This window comes from Triturus cristatus, chromosome 1_2, assembly GCF_964204655.1.
Source record: "Triturus cristatus chromosome 1_2, aTriCri1.1, whole genome shotgun sequence".
Taxonomy (NCBI): Eukaryota; Metazoa; Chordata; class Amphibia; order Caudata; family Salamandridae; genus Triturus; species Triturus cristatus.
In genome coordinates this window covers 1195846410-1195867691 of record NC_140580.1, presented here as the reverse complement: position 1 = coordinate 1195867691, position 21282 = coordinate 1195846410, and the positions used below count along the sequence as shown (strand labels likewise).

The 21282-nt window shown below is 53.1% G+C and overlaps 1 protein-coding gene across 3 annotated transcripts in view; it reads left to right on the top strand.

Annotated features, from left to right (window-relative positions):
* Positions 1 to 21282, top strand: part of COL27A1 (collagen type XXVII alpha 1 chain) — a 2221286-nt gene that overhangs the window by 2071245 nt on the left and 128759 nt on the right. For all 3 annotated transcript variants that reach the window (XM_085614179.1, XM_085614180.1, XM_085614178.1), the window contains exons 59-60: positions 6298 to 6407; positions 12639 to 12857. In XM_085614179.1, coding sequence (XP_085470305.1) covers positions 6298 to 6407; positions 12639 to 12857 — 329 coding nt within the window. The remainder of the gene's footprint in view (positions 1 to 6297; positions 6408 to 12638; positions 12858 to 21282) is intronic.

The following is a 21282-nucleotide window of genomic DNA, read 5'->3' as shown; positions in this document are numbered from 1 at the left end:
GGTCTCGCCTGGCGTAAGACTGCGCAGACATGTGCAGTCTCGCTGGCGAGATTTAATGATTTGAGGAGATTTCTCTATTGGGCTTTAAGCCCCGCCCCTCTTTTCCATTGGGTGGCGTCACCGTTTATGCTAAACGGTGGCCAGCCATTGGAAAAGAGCGTCTAATGATGTACACTTTTCGCTTTTAGAGCTGTCCCAGTTGGACTGGCTGCCCCGACTTACTGCTGGCGTAAAAGTTTTTTTTATCTTTATGGGGCCAAACACATGGACCCATAAAGATAAGAAACCAGTCAGGCGAGCCAGTCCAACTGGGATGGCTCTAAAAGAGAAAAAAAAGCGGGAGGCGTTGTTGGCGTTGCTTGTTTTAATTACATTCTGGGGCTGCGACCAGCGGGGTACGGGATCTTATAGGAACCGGCCTGAAGTTGCAGAAAGAAGCACGTGTGGAGTGAGGTAGGGACCGATCTGACATGTGTGTCAACACCCGTATTACAACTCTTCAGGAAGCGCTAACGCTGGCCACAAAATCATCAGGCAGCGGTTTACGAGTATTCACCCAACAAACAGCTAACCCTGCCTCCGCACCCAGTACCGAACCCGCTCTTACCTTGTCGGCCCCCGGGTGACCAGCACAAGCAGGTGCAGGCGGCGCTGAGCTGAGCGGATAGCACATACTCCTGTCGCAGGGCGCCGGTGCACGTCTCCCAGACCCGTACCCGGCCGTCCGCCGAGGACAGGGCAAGCAGGTCCCGCCCGCCGCCTGGACTGAAGGCGAAGCAGGGCCCTGTTGAGACGGGGTCGCTGCTATCAGCCGCCATTGCTAACTCACGCGAACAGCCACGTGTTCTTCGGTGCGCAACAAGCTGCGAGGTATGGGCGCAGGGGACAAGTGACTCAAACATGGAAAAAAACAGAGGACTATCCCCAGAACATGAAGAGATATCGTTTAAATGGAAGCAAGATTCAGAGCAGCCATCTTGCTAATGAGTTTCTGTTCGTCACAGAAACACACTCTTTGACAGCAATCATGATTCTTTGGAAACTTTTCCAGATGAGAGGTTGACACCATCCTTCCAAAATGCCCCCGATTCCTACTCACAGTAACCCAGGGTATTTGCATCCCTGTAGGGAACTGAAAACATGCCCTGCAGGAACTGTATTGTGTTTTAAGTTCAGTACTGTATAGGAGATAACCAATAGAAAGGATAGGGCTGCAGGTAGACCAGAAAGGTGCTGTCATTACAAACAACGCAAATACAGACATCAATTCTCAGGCTGTCAGATAGCCGGGAAAGTTGCTTTGTGTCACGTTTCTGTTTCACAAACCTGCGGGAAGCGGCGAATTGATGGAGGGATGGTGGGCTACTAGGAGGCGTGGTATTGAAGGAAAAGATATCAAGGAAAGGATGCCGGTGGCGCTGGAAAGGAGAAGGGTGGGGACTAGAGAAAAGAATGATGGAAATGGAATGTTGGGAGAAAAGAGTGCAGGGAAAGGGTGAATGAAGCAAGGGGTAGCGAAACCAGGAGGAAGAGCGAAATGCAGTGAGGAGCAAAATGAATGCAGGGATATTGGATAGACGTTAAAGAGAAACAAGCATTGAAAATGCAATAGGCCTCGCCTTTTAATAAGTTAAAGCCATTTGCTTTGCTAATGGTATTATATAGCAAAGCAAATGGCTTTAACTTAATATAAGGCGAGGCCTATAGCATTTTCAATGCTTGTTTTATATTGGCACACTCTGAAAAAGGTAGAATGTTAGCTCGCTGTGTTCTATGTTTTTCTATTGTGGTGATTACAAGAAGTCACAGAGGTGAAGTCTGTTCAGTGGGTGCTCTCCAAACAAGCTAATTAGCACCTAATAGTCTTCATAGGTCACCCTTAATGTGGTGCAGCTGTTTAGAGCAGATTCATCCTCTGCATGTTGCGAGAGGAGCACTCGCCAGCAAGTTCAAGCTGCCTTGCCTGTGCACGTCGTCAGTCGATGGTCTTAAAGGCTCAGCGGGATGGCAGCAGGGTGAGGACCAGTGCCAGGGCCACCGTGAGGCCTCATCTTCATGTTCTGTTTCACTCCAGTGGGCCATCACTGGAGGACACGAGCAGGCCCACCGTCAGTGGTTGCATGTGAATGACACATTTTGAAAACTTCTGAAAAGCAGTGTGTTTTCTTTCAGCAAATGTGTCTACGGTTATTTGGTGAGAGTCTGGAAGATTATTCCATAAGAAGAATATTGTAGCCACTGAGCTTTGTTTGGGACCTCATTGCCCTAATTTGTGTGCATTATTTTGGGCTCTTCAAAATAAAAGAAATATTCTTTTTGATTATTGGCAAAAATAATGAAATGTGTGCCAGAGGTTTTCCATTCGTGACAGAGAACATTTGACCCATGGAATAATTGGATTAAACTAACCTAGAAAATGACATGACTTGAGTAAACGGAGCCGCATCCACCATACGAACTTGCTGGTAGAAAACGTATATTACATATTTACCGGCTTTCTTCTTTCTTCTTTCTTCAAACGCCAAAGCTTCCATCTTCTTGCAGGTTGTATCACCAGTGTCTGTACCATGTCAATTTTTTTTTTTATATATTTATGACCGAAACAGAGTAATATTATTTTCAATGTTCTGTAAAATTAAATACCGCCTTCTCTAGCTGCTCTTCTACAACTGTCATCAACACTGGGCCTTTTACAGTGCTCCACATCTGAGAGCAAACTAAGCAAGTGTGAATTTTCCTTGGTTTTACCACACTCGCAAGTGTATTTTATAGGAATTGGCAGAACAGGCGCACATTGGGTGCACACCAGGGTAACTTCTGCTTGGTTCCTGACGCGGGTAAGGTAGCAAGGCTGGGGCTGTGGTGGCTTTGTGGACTACTGTGTTTTCTGCAGGGGTATGTGTTTGCCCTCATCGCCCTCCACCTCCCTTTTACTCATTACTAGCCTCCTACTGCTATGAGCTCCAAAACAAAGAAAACAAATTCAATCCTTCCCTCTTCTATCCCTCCACTATCCTTTTCAATCCAAATAACAGACTAACATATCCACCACTCAAATTAATTTCATATTTCGCTATACTAATTCACCAGTAATCCTTTATGGCTTCCTGGATAGTGTGCTACTGCCGAAAAAGCACTACAACACCTCATGATGGGTAGCAAGCGCTATATAAATGCAAACCTTTTTACCTCTTCTACCCCTTTGCTATCCTTCTCAATCCAAATCTCTGACTAACAGTCCACCACTCAAATTACTTTCATATTTCACTATACTAATTCACCACTAATACTGTATGGGTTCCAGAGTAGCATGCTACTCGCCGAAAAAGCACTTCAACACCGCACCAGGGGTAGCAAACGCTATGTAAATGCAATTGCAATACAATACAAAGTGTTTTGTTTTTTCACAGTCATTTAAGTGAGCATAAAATAATGTAATAAAAGCTTAATAATTATGTGGAAAACGCTGCTGCTGCAGAAACCCATAGTTCCTGTGGCCCTGACTTAAAGGGACTTAATCCATTAACAGCTGGTAAGAAGGCTGGTTTCGTCTTTAACTCTCTGCACTACCACCACACCTTTCATTTTCAGGCAGAGGCTCCTCAAAGTCAGCATTAACCATTCAGGGGCAGTTTTTTTGTGAAAGTCGAGTCGATGGGTGGCAGGTAGAAGGCCAGCAGGGTGCATTCAGATGCAGAGCCCTAATCTTCTCAACCTGTGGGGCCTTGCAGTAATGGTCTACGAGACAGAGGAAAGGAGCGAGATTCTAGATATTGTCAAAGAGAAGGCCCAGAATAGGGAGCACGGTATGGGGGCTCATTTTTATGTTTACAAATGGCCAGAGACAGCTTCTTCAGAGAGATACTCCAAAGAAGGGGACAATATAAGTGGTCTCTTTTTTTCTTTTTTAAAGGGACATTCAGTAGTGATGGTGGTACTGCTGCCAGGTGTGTAAGTGGCCACTTCTGGTTATCATTAAGGAAGCAACTAGAGGCCGGACTGGGGTCCAAAGGTTTCAGGGGCCCACTGCATCACAATTATGACTGTGTACCATTAAAAAAAGGGCATGGTAGCTTATTTTCCTTTCTAGCATTAGGACCGAGGTGATGGTCTGTCATGGTGGGAAAGAGGTAAAAGATTCAGAGGAGATTGCTGGCTACTCAGGACTGCAGTTATGATTAGTGCAGCAGGTGTGGTTGCATTGGGGGTCCAAGAGTGTGAGGGGCTTATAACTCCCCAATTATGGGGATAAGTATGTTTGGGATAATACATGTTTTTGTTTGATTCATTTGCTGTTTTATAAATCTCATAGTTAGTGTGGTTTATAAGCTATAGAAAAAGTACTCCTGAAATGATCTCATAAGCCCCGCCCCCTGCACGCAGCCTCCTGCTACCTCAATCCTTGCCATAAATTTTGGATGGGGGCCCGACCTCAAACATTTTACTTAGGGGGGGGCTCTGAGCAAAAAAGTTTGAAGACCTCTGCCCTATACTATGTCGGCTGTGCCTACACAACAGCTTTTCTGATGTCAGTCGTTCTAGGGTCTGCACCCTGCATATCTGTATTTCGTGAGCTAGTTCTCATCTTAGTCTTCAAGCTGCCTGGTTGGGCAGTCCTATGCCTTTTTTAGCTAGGCCACCTTGTTGTCTCGATGGCTGTCCGCCACCTTGTTGTCTGTATGGCTATCGGCTCTGTACATGTTACAGTGGTGGCCCGCATCAGCGCGCTTCAGATTGTTCCTGCTCGCACCTGTCCCCCCTTTGGTGCCTGGGTGTGCACTTGGCGTGTTTCTTGTTCCAGCCTGTCCTTCTAGGACATTGCTCAGTTTCAACCTCTTGCCCTTCGGTTCCTTCCTTCCCAAGGCTAGCCTGGTAGGCTCTGGTATGGTTGCATCAATTCATGTTTTTCCCCAACCTTTGGTTGGTGTCCACGTAGTGTGCCATTAAGCTGAGAGTGGTACCTCTTCCTCCTGCGTTCGGGACTGTCTCTCTCTTTGTCTGGTATATAGCTGGTGCCGTTTCTCCATCTCATACGTCTACAAGTATGGTGTAGCACCATTCTGGCATTTTTTGGGACGCCTTGCCTCCCATTATCTTTTGCTCTTCCGAGCTAATTGGGTTGCTGTCTGGCTGTTCTGCCACAGACTTCCCCATTGTCCATCACTCTGTTGCCGGCTCAGTGCTTGGGCTCTTTCTGTTGTTCTGTCGCAGACCCCCCCCCCCTCCCCCTTCCCCCCCCCCCCCCCCCCCCCCCCCCCCGGGGTATGGCTATGGTACATATCCTAAGTTAAGGAATCTGCAGCTAGATGTCTCTATCAGATGTACAAGTTACTTACTTCGGTAAAGACGTTGTCTAGCCGCAGATTCCTTCATGCCCACCCATCCTCCCCGTTCTGCGAGATCCTTGCCAGGTGGGCTTCTTCTCTTGCCTACTTTCAGTTGCCATTTTTTTTTTTTCAAGGGTGCTCACATAGTTGCGCCCCTTTCGGACTTACCGTATGTGAGGGGCTTTCTCCTGTAAATTGTGCCTTTGACTAGGGGCTTTTGTCTCCTATATAGTCGTCTTCTTTGAAGACCTCTTAAGCTCTGTTTCACACTTCCATTATTATAAGGGAAGTGCCAGTCTTTTCATAACTTCTTGAAGTAAATTGCTGTTCTTTCTGTGTTCCGTCCTTGTTGAACGGCACGGTTCTATATCTTAATAACTGTCTACTTTTGTCTGTTGAGATATTCTTCCCTTGTTGCTCGCACTTTGGGAAGGGCCTACACTTCGATTTGCGGGGTTCTTTCTCACAGCTTTGTTCCACTTTTGCTTTTTACTTATATGTAGACAGTGTCTGATAGTGTCTTTTCTGATGGTGTTTTGCACCATCCGCCTTATTTGTTTTGCAGATTTTTCCTCCTTCGCACACTGTTCCCATACTTTCACAGTTTTGTTGGTGGCTCCGCGCTGTGCCGCTGAAAGATTTCTCCGAAGAAAACTGATGTCAGCGCGCCGGGAGGGACTTATATGACCTCGCTGACGTCACGTACGTGGACGACGTCAGGGCGGGGTCGTGTGGCGCCGTCCCGTCGCGCAGAGGTGCTGCTGCAAAGAATTTTCCGGATCCAGTCTGAAGCCTGTGGATATTCTAAGTTAAAGAATCTGCGGCTAGACAACGTCTCTACTAGATACATCGTTACCGAAGGTAAGTAACTCGTACTTTAAAACCAGCCAGAGGAGGTGGTGGTGGCATGACGTGGTTTTCAGCATTTGACCTTTTGCTCTGTAGATCTGAACCTGAATGTTTTTCACAGGCACTTACTGGGTGGACCCGAACCTTGGCTGCTCCTCTGATGCCATCGAAGTCACCTGCAACTTTACCCACAGAGGGCAGACTTGCCTCAGACCCATCACCACCTCAAAGGTATGTCTGCATGCCCACCTTCCTCTCGTGATTGCCATCTCTGTCACCTTTAACCTTTAAACACACTCCCTCCCCCTTACCCTGGTGGTGAGAAGGCGTTCCTCTGCTTTTTCACCACCTTCATATCTCTTCCTCCCCGACCATTAACCATAGCGAGCTGCCACCCAATCGCCTTCTTCCTGGCACCCACCAGTCATAGCACCTACCAGTCCTGGCACTCACCAGTCCTAGCACCTACCAGTCCTGACACCCACCAGCCCTGGAACTCATCAATCCTGACACCAGCCAGTCCTGGCGCTCACTAGTCGTGGCACCCACCAGTCCTGGCACCCACCAGTCCTTGCACCCACCAGCCCTGGCACCCTCCAGTCCTTGCACTCACTAGTCTGGCACCCACCAGCCCTGGCACCCATCAGTCCTGACACCTACCAGTCCTGGCACTCACCAGTCATAGCACCTACCAGTCCTGGCACCTATCAGTTCTGGCACTCAGCAGTCCTGGCACTCACTAGTCGTGGCACACACCAGTCGTGGCACCCACCAGTCCTGGCACTCACCAGTCCTGGCACCCACCAGTCCTCACACCTACCAGTCCTGGCACCCTCCAGTCCTGGCACCCACCAGTCCTGGCACCCACCAGTCCTGGCACACACCAGTCTTGGCACCCTCCAGTCCTGACACCCTCCAGGCCTGGCAACCACCAGTCCTGGCACCCACCAGTCCTCGCACCCACCAGTCCTCATACCTACCAGTCCTGGCTCCCACCAGTCATGGCACCCACCAGTCATGGCACCTACCAGTCATGGCACCTACCAGTCCTGGCACCCACCAGTCATGACACCCACCAGTCCTGGCACCCACCAGTCATGGCACCCACCCATCCTGGCACTCACCAGTCCTGGAACCCACCAGTCCTGACACACACCAGTCCTCGCACCCACCAGTCCAGGCACCTACCAGTCCTGATACCCACCTGTCCTGGCACCCACCAGTCCTGACACCCACCAGTTCTGGCACCTACCAGTCCTGATACGCACCAGTCCTGGCACCAGTCCTGACACCCACCAGTCCTGAAACCCACCAGTCCTGGCACCTACCAGTCCTGACACTCACTAGTCGTGGCACACACCAGTCGTGGCACCAACCAGTCCTGGCACCCACCAGTCCTGGCACCCACCAGTCCTCACACCTACCAGTCCTGGCACCCTCCAGTCCTGGCACCCACCAGTCCTGGCACTCACCAGTCTTAGCACCCTCTAGTCCTGACACCCTCCAGGCCTGGCAACCACCAGCCCTGGCACCCTAAACTCCTGGCACCCTCCAGTCCTGGCACTCACCAGTCTGGCACCCACCAGCCCTGGCACCCATCAGTCCTGACACCTACCAGTCCTGGCACTCACCAGTCATAGCACCTACCAGTCCTGGCAAACAACAGTCTTGGCACCTATCAGTTCTGGCACTCAGCAGTCCTGGCACCTACCAGTCCTGGCACTCACTAGTCGTGGCACACACCAGTTGTGGCACCAACCAGTCCTGGCACCCACCAGTCCTCACACCTACCACTCCTGGCACCCTCCAGTCCTGGCACCCACTAGTCCTGGCACCCACCAGTCCTGGCACTCACCAGTCTTGGCACCCTCCAGTCCTGACACCCTCCAGGCCTGGCAACCACCAGTCCTGGCACCCACCAGTCCTCGCACCCACCAGTCCTGACACCCACCATTTTTGGCACTCACCAGTCCTGACACCCACCAGTCCAGGCACTCACCAGTCCAGGCACTCACCAGTCCTAGCACCCTCCAGTCCTGGCACTCACCAGTCCTGGCAGCCACCAGTCATGACACCCACCAGTCCTGGCACCCACCAGTCATGGCACCCACCCATCCTGGCACTCACCAGTCCTGGAACCCACCAGTCCTGACACCCACCAGTCCTGGCACCCACCAGTCCAGGCACCTACCAGTCCTGATACCCACCTGTCCTGGCACCCACCAGTCCTGACACCCACCAGTCCTGACACCCACCAGTCCTGGCACCTACCAGTCCTGGCACCCACCAGTCCTGGCACCTACCAGGCCTGGCACTCACCAGTCCTGACACCCACCAGTCCTGGCACTCACCAGTCGTGGCACCCTCCAGTCCTGGCATTTACCAGTCATGGCACCCACCAGTCCTGACACCCACCAGTCCTGGCACCCACCAGTCCTGGCACCTACCAGGCCTGCCACCCACCAGTCCTGGTGCTCACCAGTCCTGGCACTCACCTGTCGTGGCACCCACCAGTCCTGACACCCACAAGTCCTGGCGCTCACCAGTCGTGGCACCCACCAGTCCTGGCACCCACCAGTCCTGACACCCATCAGTCCTGGCACCTACCAGTCCAGGCACTCACCAGTCCTGGCACCTACCAGTCCTGACACTCACCAGTCCTGGCACCCACCAGTCATGGCACCTAATAGTCCTGACACCTACCAGTCCTGACACCCACCAGTCCTGGCACCTACCATTCCTGGCACTCACCAGTCCTGGCACCTACCAGTGCTGGCACTCACCAGTCCTTGCACCTACCAGTTGTGGCACCCACCAGTCCTGGCACCCAACAGTTGTGGCACCTACCAGTCCTGGCACCCACCAGTCCTGGCACTCACCAGTCCTGACACCCACCAGTCTTGGCGCTCACCAGTCATGGCACCCACCAGTCCTGACACCCACCAGTCGTGGCACCCACCAGCCGTGGCACTCACCAGTTGTGGCACCCACCAGTCCTGGCGCTCACCAGTCCTGGCACTCACCAGTTGTGGCACCCACCAGTCCTGGCACTCACCAGTCGTTGCACCCACCAGTCCTGGCACTCACCAGTCGTGGCACCCTTAACCCCCCCCCCCCTTTTATTTCCTTCTCAACAGCGCCACGCACAATGATTTAGGCGCTGCCCTCTGGAGCCTGCTCACCCTACATTCCGTCTTTTTTATTCCTCCCTGTTGCATGTATGTTCTGCATTCATGGCTGTAAGATTACAGAGGAGGCTCCCACCTGTGACCCTGCGTCATGTCCCAGGGAACCCCCACCCCCCTCGCACTTTTTGGTTCTTCATGACTGATACCTGCCAACATGCATAACAATCTCACAATGTGAAAAGGGGCGGGGCCTTTAAAGGGGCGGGACCTAGTGCCAAGAAGTACCAAGCTCCCTCCCCCCAATCCCCCTTAAAAAGATGCTTTTTGAGGCTGGTGCCGGTGTCCTGGGGAGTCGTCACACCCCTTTAATGGACGTCGGAAGTTCAAAGCCTCGGAGACCAAGCTGGAAAATCACTATTTACAGTGGTTTTCAGCTCGTTTTCCCTACCACCATGCTCTTCAACATCATGAAGGAACTCGCCAACCCCAGCTCCAGCTTCAACGACATCCCACCGTTACAAGACCTCTGCGACTCTCTAGCTACCTTCTTCCACCGCAAGATCGCAGACATCCATGACAGCTTCAACACCCAGACCTCTCCGACAGCCGCCGACACCCCAGACTCACCGCCCCCCAGTCACACCGGCCACCTGATCTCCTGGAACCACATCAACGACGAAGACAACATCAACACCATAACCACCATCCACTCCGGCTCACAATCAGACCCCTGCCCCCACCACATCTTCAACAAAGCAAGCTCCATCTTCGCACCCCAACTCCGTAAGGTCCTCAACAACTCATTTGAGACCGCCACCTTCCCGAAATGCTGGAAACACGCAGAGATCAACGCCCTGCTCAAGAAACCCGAGGTCGACCCAAAGAACCTCAAGAACTTCCGGCCCATCTTCCTGCTCCCGTTCCCGGCGAAAGTCATCGAGAAGATCGTCAACAGACAACTGACCCAATTCCTCGAAGAGAACAATACCCTGGACTCGTCCCAATCTGGATTCTGCAGCAACCACAGCACCAAAACCACCCTCATCGCCGCGACCGATGACATCAGGGCCCTGCTGGACAACGGCAAAACCGCGGCCCTCATCCTCCTGGACCTCTCGACCGCCTTCGACACCGTCTGTCACCACACCCTGTGCACACGCCTCTACAATGCAGGGATCCGTGACAAAGCCCTGGACTGGATCACCTCCTTCCTCACTGGCAGAACCCAGAGTGTCTGCCTCCCTCCATTGCAATCTGAAGCCACCAAGATCACCTGCGGCGTACCCCATCGATCATTCCTCAGCCCGACCCTCTTCAACACCTACATGACACCGCTCGCCAACATCGTCTGATCGCTCGAACTCAACATAGTCTCCTACGCCGATGACACTCAGCTGATCCTCTCCTTCACCGCCGCCAAAACCAAATTCCACGCAGGGATGAAGGCCGTCGCCGAATGGATGAAGAGCAGTCGCCCGAAACTGAACTTGGACCAGACTCTTGGTGGCCAGCCTCGCTGGGAACTGCGCCGACACCCACCGACCACGCACGCAATCTGGGGTTCATCCTGGACTCTTCTCTGTCAATGGCCCAACAAGTCAACGCCGTCTCCTCCTCCTGCTTCAACACCCTTCGCAAGATCTACAGATGGATCCCCACCGAAACCAGAAGAACAGTCCCCCAGGCCCTCGTCACCAGCAGGCTGGACTTCGGCAACGCCCTCTACGCGGGACAAACTCCAGAAAAGACTCCAACGCATACAAAACGCCTCTGCATGCCTCATCCTCAACATCCCCCACCACAGCCACATCACCGCCCACCTAAAGGACCTGCACTGGCTTCCCGTCAACAAGAGGATCACCTGCAAGCTCCTCACCCATGCCCACAAAGCACTCCAAAACGCCGGACCAGCATACCTTAACAAACAACTCACCTTCTACACCCCCAACAGTCAGCTTCGCTCCACTAACCTCGCCCTCGCCACCATCCCACGCATCCACCGAACAACCACCGGCGGCAGATCCTTCTCCCACCTCGCCGCCAAGACATGGAACACCCTCCCCATCCACCTACAACAGACCCAGGACCTGCTGACCTTCAGAAGACTTCTCAAGACCTGGCTGTTTGATCAGTAGTCCCCCCCCACCCCCCCGCCCGCCCAGCGCCTTGAGCACGCCCTACAAATGTCTGATTGATTGATTGATTGATTGATAACGACTCCACACCGGGAGACCGTGTAATGGGAACCACTATTGTGTGTCACACGGTGGCACCGTGTAAGTTGGCAGGTATGACGTCTGCATGCTAGCCTTAAACCATTGTGCTTTTCAACATTTACACCACATCCCATCCCTCCCCACACTGTGTGATCTGTGACCATTCCTCCTTTGACATTTGACACATGCAGATATGTGGCACTCTCTATTCATACTGTCATCTTACATGCAACATTGAGATGTTATTTTGACGTGTGACACTAACATACCGCTGACAGTGACATGTGAAACGAACAGACTGGCATGTGACATTGTAAGAAAGACGTGATTGTGATATGTGACACTAACTTATGACACAGCTACACAAAGAAGAAGCAGATGTTGCACTGACACGTTAGAGCGTGACACCCACATCTGACACTAAGACACAGACTCGTGTCACTGACGTCTGAGACTGGTAACAAGAATGACTGTCATGTGACACTGTTATGTGACATGGGTGTACACTGATGATACACTGGATTGTGACACTGACAAGACAATATGATACAGTGATGCGTCACTGACGTGTGGCCTTAGCACATGCCACTGATACACTGGCATGACAGACTAGCTGGAACGTAATGATGACATGAGACACTAACACGCAGCTTTGTGACGCTAACATGTAACACTCAGGGCGCACTGGCATAGTAGTGTAATACGGAATTACACTGACGTCCTTTTAACTACTGTTCAGTGGTAATATACTGACAAATGACACTGGGATGTCACTGGGACACTGTCATGTGTCACTGACACAATAGTGTGATAAAGGAAACAGTAATATGTATTGCTAGCACCCTAAAGTGACACTGATTAAGCTCTGGCATCTGACAGTGACACGCGGACGTGGCACTGGTCACATCATGTAATACTAATACATTGGAATGTGACACTAGCGTGCAATACTAGCATGTAATATGTACCTACAAACAACTAACGTTGACACATGACAGCTAATTCTGCACCTACCCCTTGTGATATGAAGTTCCTTGACTGCTGCTGGGCACGTTTCAAACACGCTTCCCATAGATAGTCTGCCTTCCGTTTATGTCATGTGCTTTCTCTGCCCGCAGCTGGATTTTGATGTTGGTCGAGTGCAGATGAACTTTTTGCACCTGCTGAGCTCAGAGGCAGTTCAACATGTCACCATCCACTGCATGAACATGAGTGTCTGGCAGGAGGGCCACCACAGTCACATGTCTCAGAAAGCTGTGCGCTTTAAGGCCTGGAATGGGCAGATCTTCGAGGCCAAGGGTCAGTTCCAGCCTGAGGTATCCTTGGACGATTGCAGGGTAAGGCCGACCGCCCTCTTGTTCTTGAGATGTGTCTCTGCTACGAAGATTCACCTTTCAGGTTTTAGAAAATGTTATGTTTGTGGGATTTGCTTTCATCGTTGTCAAGGTCGACATATTCTTTTGACATGTCTCCCACCCCCAAGAGTATCTTATGTTGTGACAGCGTATCCAGTGCTGTGAACAGTGGTGGGCGGTGAACTGTGAATGTAGTGGGTACAAGAATCGCGCAAGCGAAACAAGCGAGAACCCTCATTTCACCCCCTCAGAGAACAATGGAACAATAATAACATGCTAAATGTTGTATCTGAAAGAAACACGTTAGTTAGATTCCTCACCTTAGAATATCCCCAGGCGTCAGGCTGGATCCAGAAAGATTTTTCGTCAGCAATACCCTTGCGCGTCGCTAGGTGTCATCTGTGGCTCCGCGTCCATCGTCGGCGTCGTGATCGCCGGGATGACGTCGTCGGAGTACTTAGACATCACCGTCGCGCGCTGACGTCAGTTCTTTTTTCTGCGCCAGTAAGCGCCGATCCGGGAAGAGCATACCCTTTTAGTCACTTTTTGACTAACCTTTTTGAACTCTTTGGTTCCATTTCCAGTCGACCTCGACTCTGGTGCCGGTAGGGAAGCCTGGATTCAAACCGTGCGACACCTGTCACCGCCTGATGTCGGTCACGAACCACCACCGCCGATGTCTCTACTGCCTTGGGGTCGGCCATGATGCCGAGTCATGCCTCGACTGCCGGGCCTTGACCTCGAAGGCTAGGTGGGAGCGGTCCCGCAAGCTGCTCGAGATCCGGCATTGGCTCCGCGCCGCTCACGGTCCTGGTCGAGGAGGAGGTTAAGGGACCAGTCACCGAGCCGCAGCCATCACTGCTCGTCGGGTCGAAGTCCTCGCATTCCGGTAAGTCGAGGCACATTAATAAGAAGTCGAAGAGGCGACATCGCTCTTCTGACTCCCCTTGCCGGTCATGCGACTCGGCTGAGGGTTCGGGTGGCACCACCCGTGCGGCTCCATCGGAGCCGCAGGAATTGCGTCCGACCCCAAACTGTGAGAAGTTGGCCTGGCATATGCTGGTCACTAGTTATAGTGGCCACCTTGCACCAGTCCAATTCGACTCTTATGGTAGATAGGTTTAAGACAACCTTTTAAAGAAAGCTATCCTAGTGGTAGCTGTGGAGAGCAGCCTTCAGGCTAAGTCTCAGAGGAATGTAAAGCAGCTTGTTTTACCTTATAATCTCTTGAATTACCAAATGAAAGGACACCACACAGGTGTCTATATCAAATATATATGTATTTATTTCTAGACGCACTCTACTAATCTCTTTATGTGATTAGAAGCCAGGAACACATTCAAATATCAACATTTCACAATAAGTTAAGCACAAATATGGCTGGGGCCCTAGGGGCGTACCAGACCATATACTAAAAAAATGGGTTAAGAATGTCGACTTGCAAAATGACAAGGCCTAGGGCCTGTAGAATCGCTGGGGCTTCACTACTGCAGTGAAAGCAGGTAAGTAACAGACCCACGGGAGACGCATGCAGTGTGTGAACACAGCCGCGGGTTCCCTATTGATTACAATGGAGCAAGTTGCGGTTTGATTTTTAAAGTTTTAGGATACTTCGAGGAAGTCTACAAGCAAGCCACTTACAAGGTAGGTAATTTGAGGCCCAACACATACTAGGGCACCGGAGTGCACGAGTTACTTCACCCAGGGAAGCCGGGTGCATAGGTGTCTTTTGGTGTCGGGTCGTGTCGCTGTTTTCTATGGAGACCAAAGAAGATTTGCTGCTTGCGTCGACTGAAGAAGTGTCCGGTGGAATCTAAGGGTGGATTCAAGATGCAGATGACCTGAAAATTGAAGGGACAGTGTTCACAGTCACTTGCCAGTGACCGGGGGCCAGGAAGCTGGTTGCCCACGGAAGTCGGGTGATTTCAGGTGATCAAGGGTATTTTGACTCTTCGCTCACGAGGTCCAGGAAGGATCGACGATGACCAGCAGCTGGATTCGGAGTGTCCCACGACGTCTGCAGCTTACTAAGGTGTCGGCAACCGGATTGGAGCCAACAAGCCTTGGCAACAGCAAGTCTCGAGGAAAGTGAATAAAGTCAGCGTTGCAGACCAGAAAGGTCTGAGGGACTCACCCAGCGAAGGTGAGTGAGGGCAGGCCTGGAACAACCAGGGGAGCCCTTTGAGTCGATAAGAAAGTCTTCGAGGGACCCACAAGCCAACGGGCAAGGGATCGCGAAGACGCCTCTTGAGGAAATGCTTCACAGGAGCCCACGGTCACTCGGGACGGGGTAGGCCTCTGATTTTCACTGCAAAACCTGCTGGAGGCTTGGGCCACAAATGGTCCAATGCACCAGTTCGTAGAACGTCGTGAAAGGGTTGCACTCGACAATAGTGCACGGTACCCGGGTATTGCTGTTCCTCATCACTGGTCAACTCGCCTCAGCTCTGCTGGGGACTCACAATGGCCATTGAGAAGTCAGGAAATCCACTTCCGGGGCTGCAGGGATTTCGAACTCCAGCGGGAGCGGGAAAGTTTGCGACCGTTGATTAAGGTTTTTGGTGCCTGCCAAGCAGGGGAGTCACTCCTTGACTCCAAGGGAGATTCTTCTGTCTTCCAAAGGTAGTGGAACGTCGAAGGGCCAGGATTCTTCTTTGTAGAGCGTCGTCCAGGGTTATCTGCTTTGCAATGGCAAGGTTTGCTATCTTATACTGAAGATAGGGGAGGGACTAGCTCTATGACCACTCCTCTGGGAGGGTCAGGGTAGGGGGTGGTTACACCCACTTCCCTTTGTCCAGTTTAGCGCCAGAGCAGGGACAGGTAGCCCCTGAACCGGTTTGAGCTGGCATATGCACAGAGGAGCCTACTGCTCCCCCAGTGCAGGACTTCAAAGCACTCTAGAAGTGCACCCACCCAGCTCCAATACACTAAATCCTGTCTGGAAGGTAGTGACACCTCCCTGTGACAGGACGCCTATTGTTGGGCCTCCTCCACTGTGAGTTTCGGTCAGCAGCAGGAGGGCAGCCCAGTGTATGTGCTGGTGGCATCCATTTTGTGATGCCAAGGCTCTTTCAGATTTCTACCGTGTTACCACAGTAGGTACATGTCGTCCCCTCTAGAAGGGTGGGATTATACTCCCACACCAGTTACTGGTGTGGGGGTATGATTCCAAGTTGTTTGACACCAAACACGACATGTTTTGATGCAGTCATTCCAAAGTTAGTATTTACCGTTGGTTTATAATGCACTTAAGAGTATATGGTTTAACCGCATTCACAAACAGCCACAGAGAATAGACTCTGCCAGCTGCAGAGGGGTCCTGCTCATGCAGAGGCACCCCTCACATTGTAAACCAAGCACCCTGCCCTCAGGATTGATAGGGCCTGCCTTAGGGGTGACTAATAGGTTTATATGTGTGTGCATGGTGAGATATTGAAACCTATACCTCAGTGAGGAGTGCTAACACTACCTCAACCAGGCTGCAGTAGCAGGCCTGTGGAGTCAGATTGAGTCTGCTTCCCAGGGGTGGCATAATACATGCTGCAGCCCCTGGTAGGCCTGCGAAGTACCTATGCCCTAGGTACCTAAGGTACCATATGCTAGGGGCTCATAAGGTACCACAGTATCCAATCACTAGTGCATCTAATATGCACACCAAGTCGTTTAGAGAGAACAGAGAGACTGGGACCCTGATTAGCAGGGACCCAGCCAGACTATAGCCAGAAACCAGTGTATACATCAGAAAAAAAGTGGGGGCAACATAAGTGCAGATCCTACTCTCCTACACATACCCTCCGGTCCCTGGGTCTGACGCAACTCCGGCTGAGATCAGAGACTTCCTCGTGGCCATGAGGAGTCTGGCTCCGCCATCGACGCCTGCCGGCGCGCCTTCAGGCCCCGCAGGCTCGGCTGGGAGGCCTAGCGAGCCGGCGGCTCCGGTCCTGGCGCCGTCGTCGACTTCGGTCCTGACGCCACAGGCCCCCGTGGGATCCAGGCCTGGATCCCGGTTGACGCCGGTCGACCTTACGACCCCTCCGCCGGTGTTGACCCCTTCGGTGCCGCCCCTGGCGCCATCTTTGAACGACATCCCCAGGTTTAGTCCCGGTCCGGGCCCGGCGTCAGAGCAGCGCCGTATCCGGCGCCGATGGATGCCAGGTTCATCTTCCGCCCGGCTCCGACCATTCCACCTGTCTACCAGGAGTCGGATGACGGGGATGACTGGGAGGGGTCTGAGGACCCTCTGGCACAGCAGTGCCAGTTATCTCAGGACTGGGCAGAAGAGCTTGGGGATGCAAGTGGTCTTGACACCTCCCCTGACACTGGCTTCATCTCTCCTCCCTCCGTGGCTACGGAGGAGGGTGCTACCTATTCTGTGGTGCTGCGCAAGGTGGCCGAAGCCCTCGGGCTGGAACTCCCTGCTGTGGCCGTGAGGACTAATCTCCTCACTGAAGTGCTTCAACCGCCAGTAAGCTCCTCTGAGCCTCTGCTGCAGTTCAATGAAGCACTTACGGACGTTCTGATGAGCACCTGGTCCAAGCTCTCCACAGTCCCTCCTGTGGACTGGAACGTGGCCCGATGCCACCGCCCGCACCGGGCGACCCCAGCTTTCTGTCGGTGCACCCACGCCCGAGAGCCTGGTTATCCAGGACTCTACCTCCCAGACCGCCTTTCCGTCCGCTCCCCCGGATCGGGAATCCAAAAGGTTGAAACAGTTTGGGAAGAAATTGTTCTCCTCCCTTAGTTTGGGGTTTCGGTCTATCAACACCGCGTGCCTTTTTGACCGTTACACCCACGCCTTGTGGGATACGGTGGCGGACGTGCTGCCCCAATGTCCGGAGGAGGCCCGGACACGGCTCGGCCAGGCTCTTGCCAAGGGGCCGGATGCAGCATGGTATTCAATTCGATGTGGGCTGGACACAACGGACTCGCTAGGCAGGGCAATTGCGACCACGGTGGCGATTCGTCGCCACGCCTGGCTGAGATCCACGAACTTCTCCGGGGATGTCCAGAGTACCCTCATGGACATGCCCTTCGATGGCCGCCACCTTTTTGGCGACAAAGCTGATAGTGCGCTGGAGCGCTTTAAGGACTCCAGGGCTACAGCCAAGTCATTGGGCCTCTCGGCAGGCGCCCGCAAACTTCCGCTTTTCGCCCCTTTCGTGGCAAAGGAAGGGGTGCCCCCTCATGTCCGTCTAGCCACAGGCCGCAGAACCAGCCTCAACGCGGTCGCGGACGTGAATTCCGCCGAGGCGGAGCAGGGGGACAGAGAGCCGGTCCGCCCACATCTGCCCCAGCAGCATCCACCTCAAAGCCCTCCTAGTCCGAGCTTTCAGGCCCATTCCACGCCAGTGGGAGGCAGAGTTTGCCATTACCTGCTCCACTAGCGTACCATCACATCAGACAGGTGGGTGCTGCTAATCGTCCGAAGGGGCTACTCCCTCCCCTTCGAGGTGACCCCTCCAGCCATGCCACCGCAGTGCCACCGCGTGTCGGGGGATCACTTGCAACTTCTGCAGGAGGAAGTTACGGCCCTCTTGGCCAAGGGGGCCATCGAGCGCGTTCCTGGCCCAGATGTAGGTCGGGGTTGTTACTCCCACTACTTTCTGGTTCCCAAGAAGGGCAAAGGGGGCCTACGCTCTATCTTGGACCTCAGGAGCATCAACGCCTTCCTCCGGAAGGAGAAGTTCAAGATGCTCACCTTAGCTCAGGTTCTGGCTGTCCTAGACCCTGGAGACTGGATGGTAGCGTTGGACTTGCAGGACGCTTATTTCCACATCCTCGTCCTGCCGGCCCACCGGCGTTACCTGTGGTTCACGGTAGGTCACGAGCACTTTCAGTTTACCGCTCTCCCCTTTGGCCTCACCAGTGCCCCTCGGGTGTTCACTAAAGTGATGCCGGTGGTCGCAGCTCATCTGCGCAGATTAGGGGTCCCAGTCTTCCCCTATCTCGACGACTGGTTGTTGAAGGCGGGCTCGCCCCAGGCAGTCGTCTCCCACCTCCAGACTATGGCCGAACTCCTGCATTTGCTGGGGTTCTCCATCAATGTGCCGAAGTCGCATCTGAGTCCCTCCCAGAAGCTCCTTTTCATCGGAGCGGTTCTAGTCTCGGCGCAGTTCCGGGTCTATCCTCCGGAACAGCAGGTTCAGGATATTCAGGCTCTGATGCCGATCTTTCGACCTTTATCCCGGGTTTCGGTCAGGTTGGTGCTGCAGCTTCTGGGTCTGATGGCCTCCTGCATCCTGCTGGTACATCACGCCAGGTGGCGGATGCGGGCTCTGCAGTGGGACCTGAAGTTTCAGTGGGCCCAGCATCAGTGCAACCTGTCCGACCTTGTCTTGATCTCAGAGGGCACTGCAAGACAGTTGCAGTGGTGGCTCACGGACCGCGATTGGGTCAGTTGCAATTTCCTCTCCCTACGCCAGCCAGAGCACGTAGTGGTGACGAATGCGTCCCTCCTGGGATGGGGGGACCACATGGGAGAGGCGGAGATCAGAGGCCTTTGGTCTCCGGCGGAGTCCTGGCTCCATACCAACCTATTGGAGCTGCGGGCAATCCGACTTGCACTGAAAGAATTCATTCCCTCTGTTCGGGGGAGTGTAGTGCATGTGTTCAAGGACAACACCACCGCCATGTGGTATTGCAACAAACAGGGCGGGATGGGGTCCTGGACCCTTTGTCAGGAGGCTCTGCACCTCTGGACATGGCTGGAAGATCAGGGCATCACCCTGGTGGTTCAACACCTGGCGGACTCTCTGAACGCCAGAGCGGACGAACTCAGCCGCCGGTGCATGATGGATCACGAATGGCGTCTGAACTCGGACGTGGCGCAAGGACTCTTTCGACAGTGGGGAGAGCCTTGGTTAGATCTATTCGCCACCGAAGAGAACGCGCAATGTCTTAGTGGGATTTGAACCTAGTGTTGACCTATCTGATGTGCGCTCCCTTTGAGCCACTTCATAATTGTCCCCTTCGTCTTCTGACTCTTAAGACTGCTTTCCTGGTTGCCATCACCTCTGCTAGAAGGGTGAGTGACTAAGCCTCCTTTCCTTTCTGTCCATCCGGACAAGGTTGTTCTCAGGACTCGTCCTTCCTTTCTCCCTTAAGTGGTAACTGCTTTTCACATCGGCCAATCTGATACACTGCCCACCTTCTTTCCGCCTCCGCATCCCTCGAAAGAGGAGGAGAGGCTACACCGTCTGGACCCAAAACGGGTGCTGTCCTTCTATCTGGACCGCACGAAACAGTTCCGGGTGGACGACCAACTCTTTGTTGGCTACGTGGGCGCTAAGAAGGGGCGGGCGGTGCACAAGCGAACCATCTCTCGGTGGGTTGTTTTGTGCAAAAAGGCCTGTTATTCCTTAGCTAGGAAGGAACCTCCTGAGGGCCCATTCCACTCGGGCCACAGCGGTGACTACTGCCCTGGGACGTGGAGTCCCTTTGCAGGACATTTGTCAGGCAGCAACGTGGGCCTCGCTGCACACGTTTGCCAAACATTATTGCCTGGACAGCCAAGTCCGGAGAGACGGCTTCTTTGGCCGTTCCGTTCTCCAGGACTTCCTGGTGTGATCTTGGTTCGCAGACCCACCACCGGAGTTGGTATGGCTGGGGTATCTATTCTAAGGTGAGGAATCTAACTAACGTGTTTCTTTCAGATGAACAAGTTACTTACCTTCGGTAACGATATGTTCGAGGCATATGAGCTGCAGATTACACACTTGTGCATAGATCGCCATCTGGTGTTGGGCCTGGATGTTTGCAGTTGTTTTTCCTCTTGGAAAGTCTTTGGAAGTCACGAGGTCGTATTGCGCATGGGCTTCGGCTCCATCCTCAGATTGTTTTTTTTCCGCCATCGGGCTCGGATGTGATCTTCGCGCTCCGGTTCCGAACAGGTTTCCAGTTCAATCGACGCGCAATCCTCACCCCAATTTGCGGTATTGTTTCGATCGCGATCTCCACACTCGGCACGGCTCTCATCGATCAAGACCTTCGATTCCAGTCGTCGACGACGGCCTTCGGGCCTACCCAAGCTCCGATCCTGGCTAATGGAAAGGACTTCCTTCAAGAAGTGCCCTTGATGTGGGTCCAGATTCCCCCACATCGATCTCCACGAAGTATGTAACCTCTGCCTCTCCCCTGAACACGAGGCTCGAGACTGTCCAGCGTGCAGGTCCTTCCGGTCCAAGAAAACTATTCAAGACCGAAGGGCAAGAAGAACCATGACACACTCATCGACGGCGATTCCAGATGACATCTTCGGAGAGGGCGTCGACGCTCCAGAAGAACACCACACCGACGAGGGCCTCTTCAGCACCTCCAAAGCCGACGATTCAGATGTGGAGGACATCACTCCGGCACAGAGGGTCGTGAGTACCAATTTGCCCCCTCCCCACACCCTCGCCGGCACCGA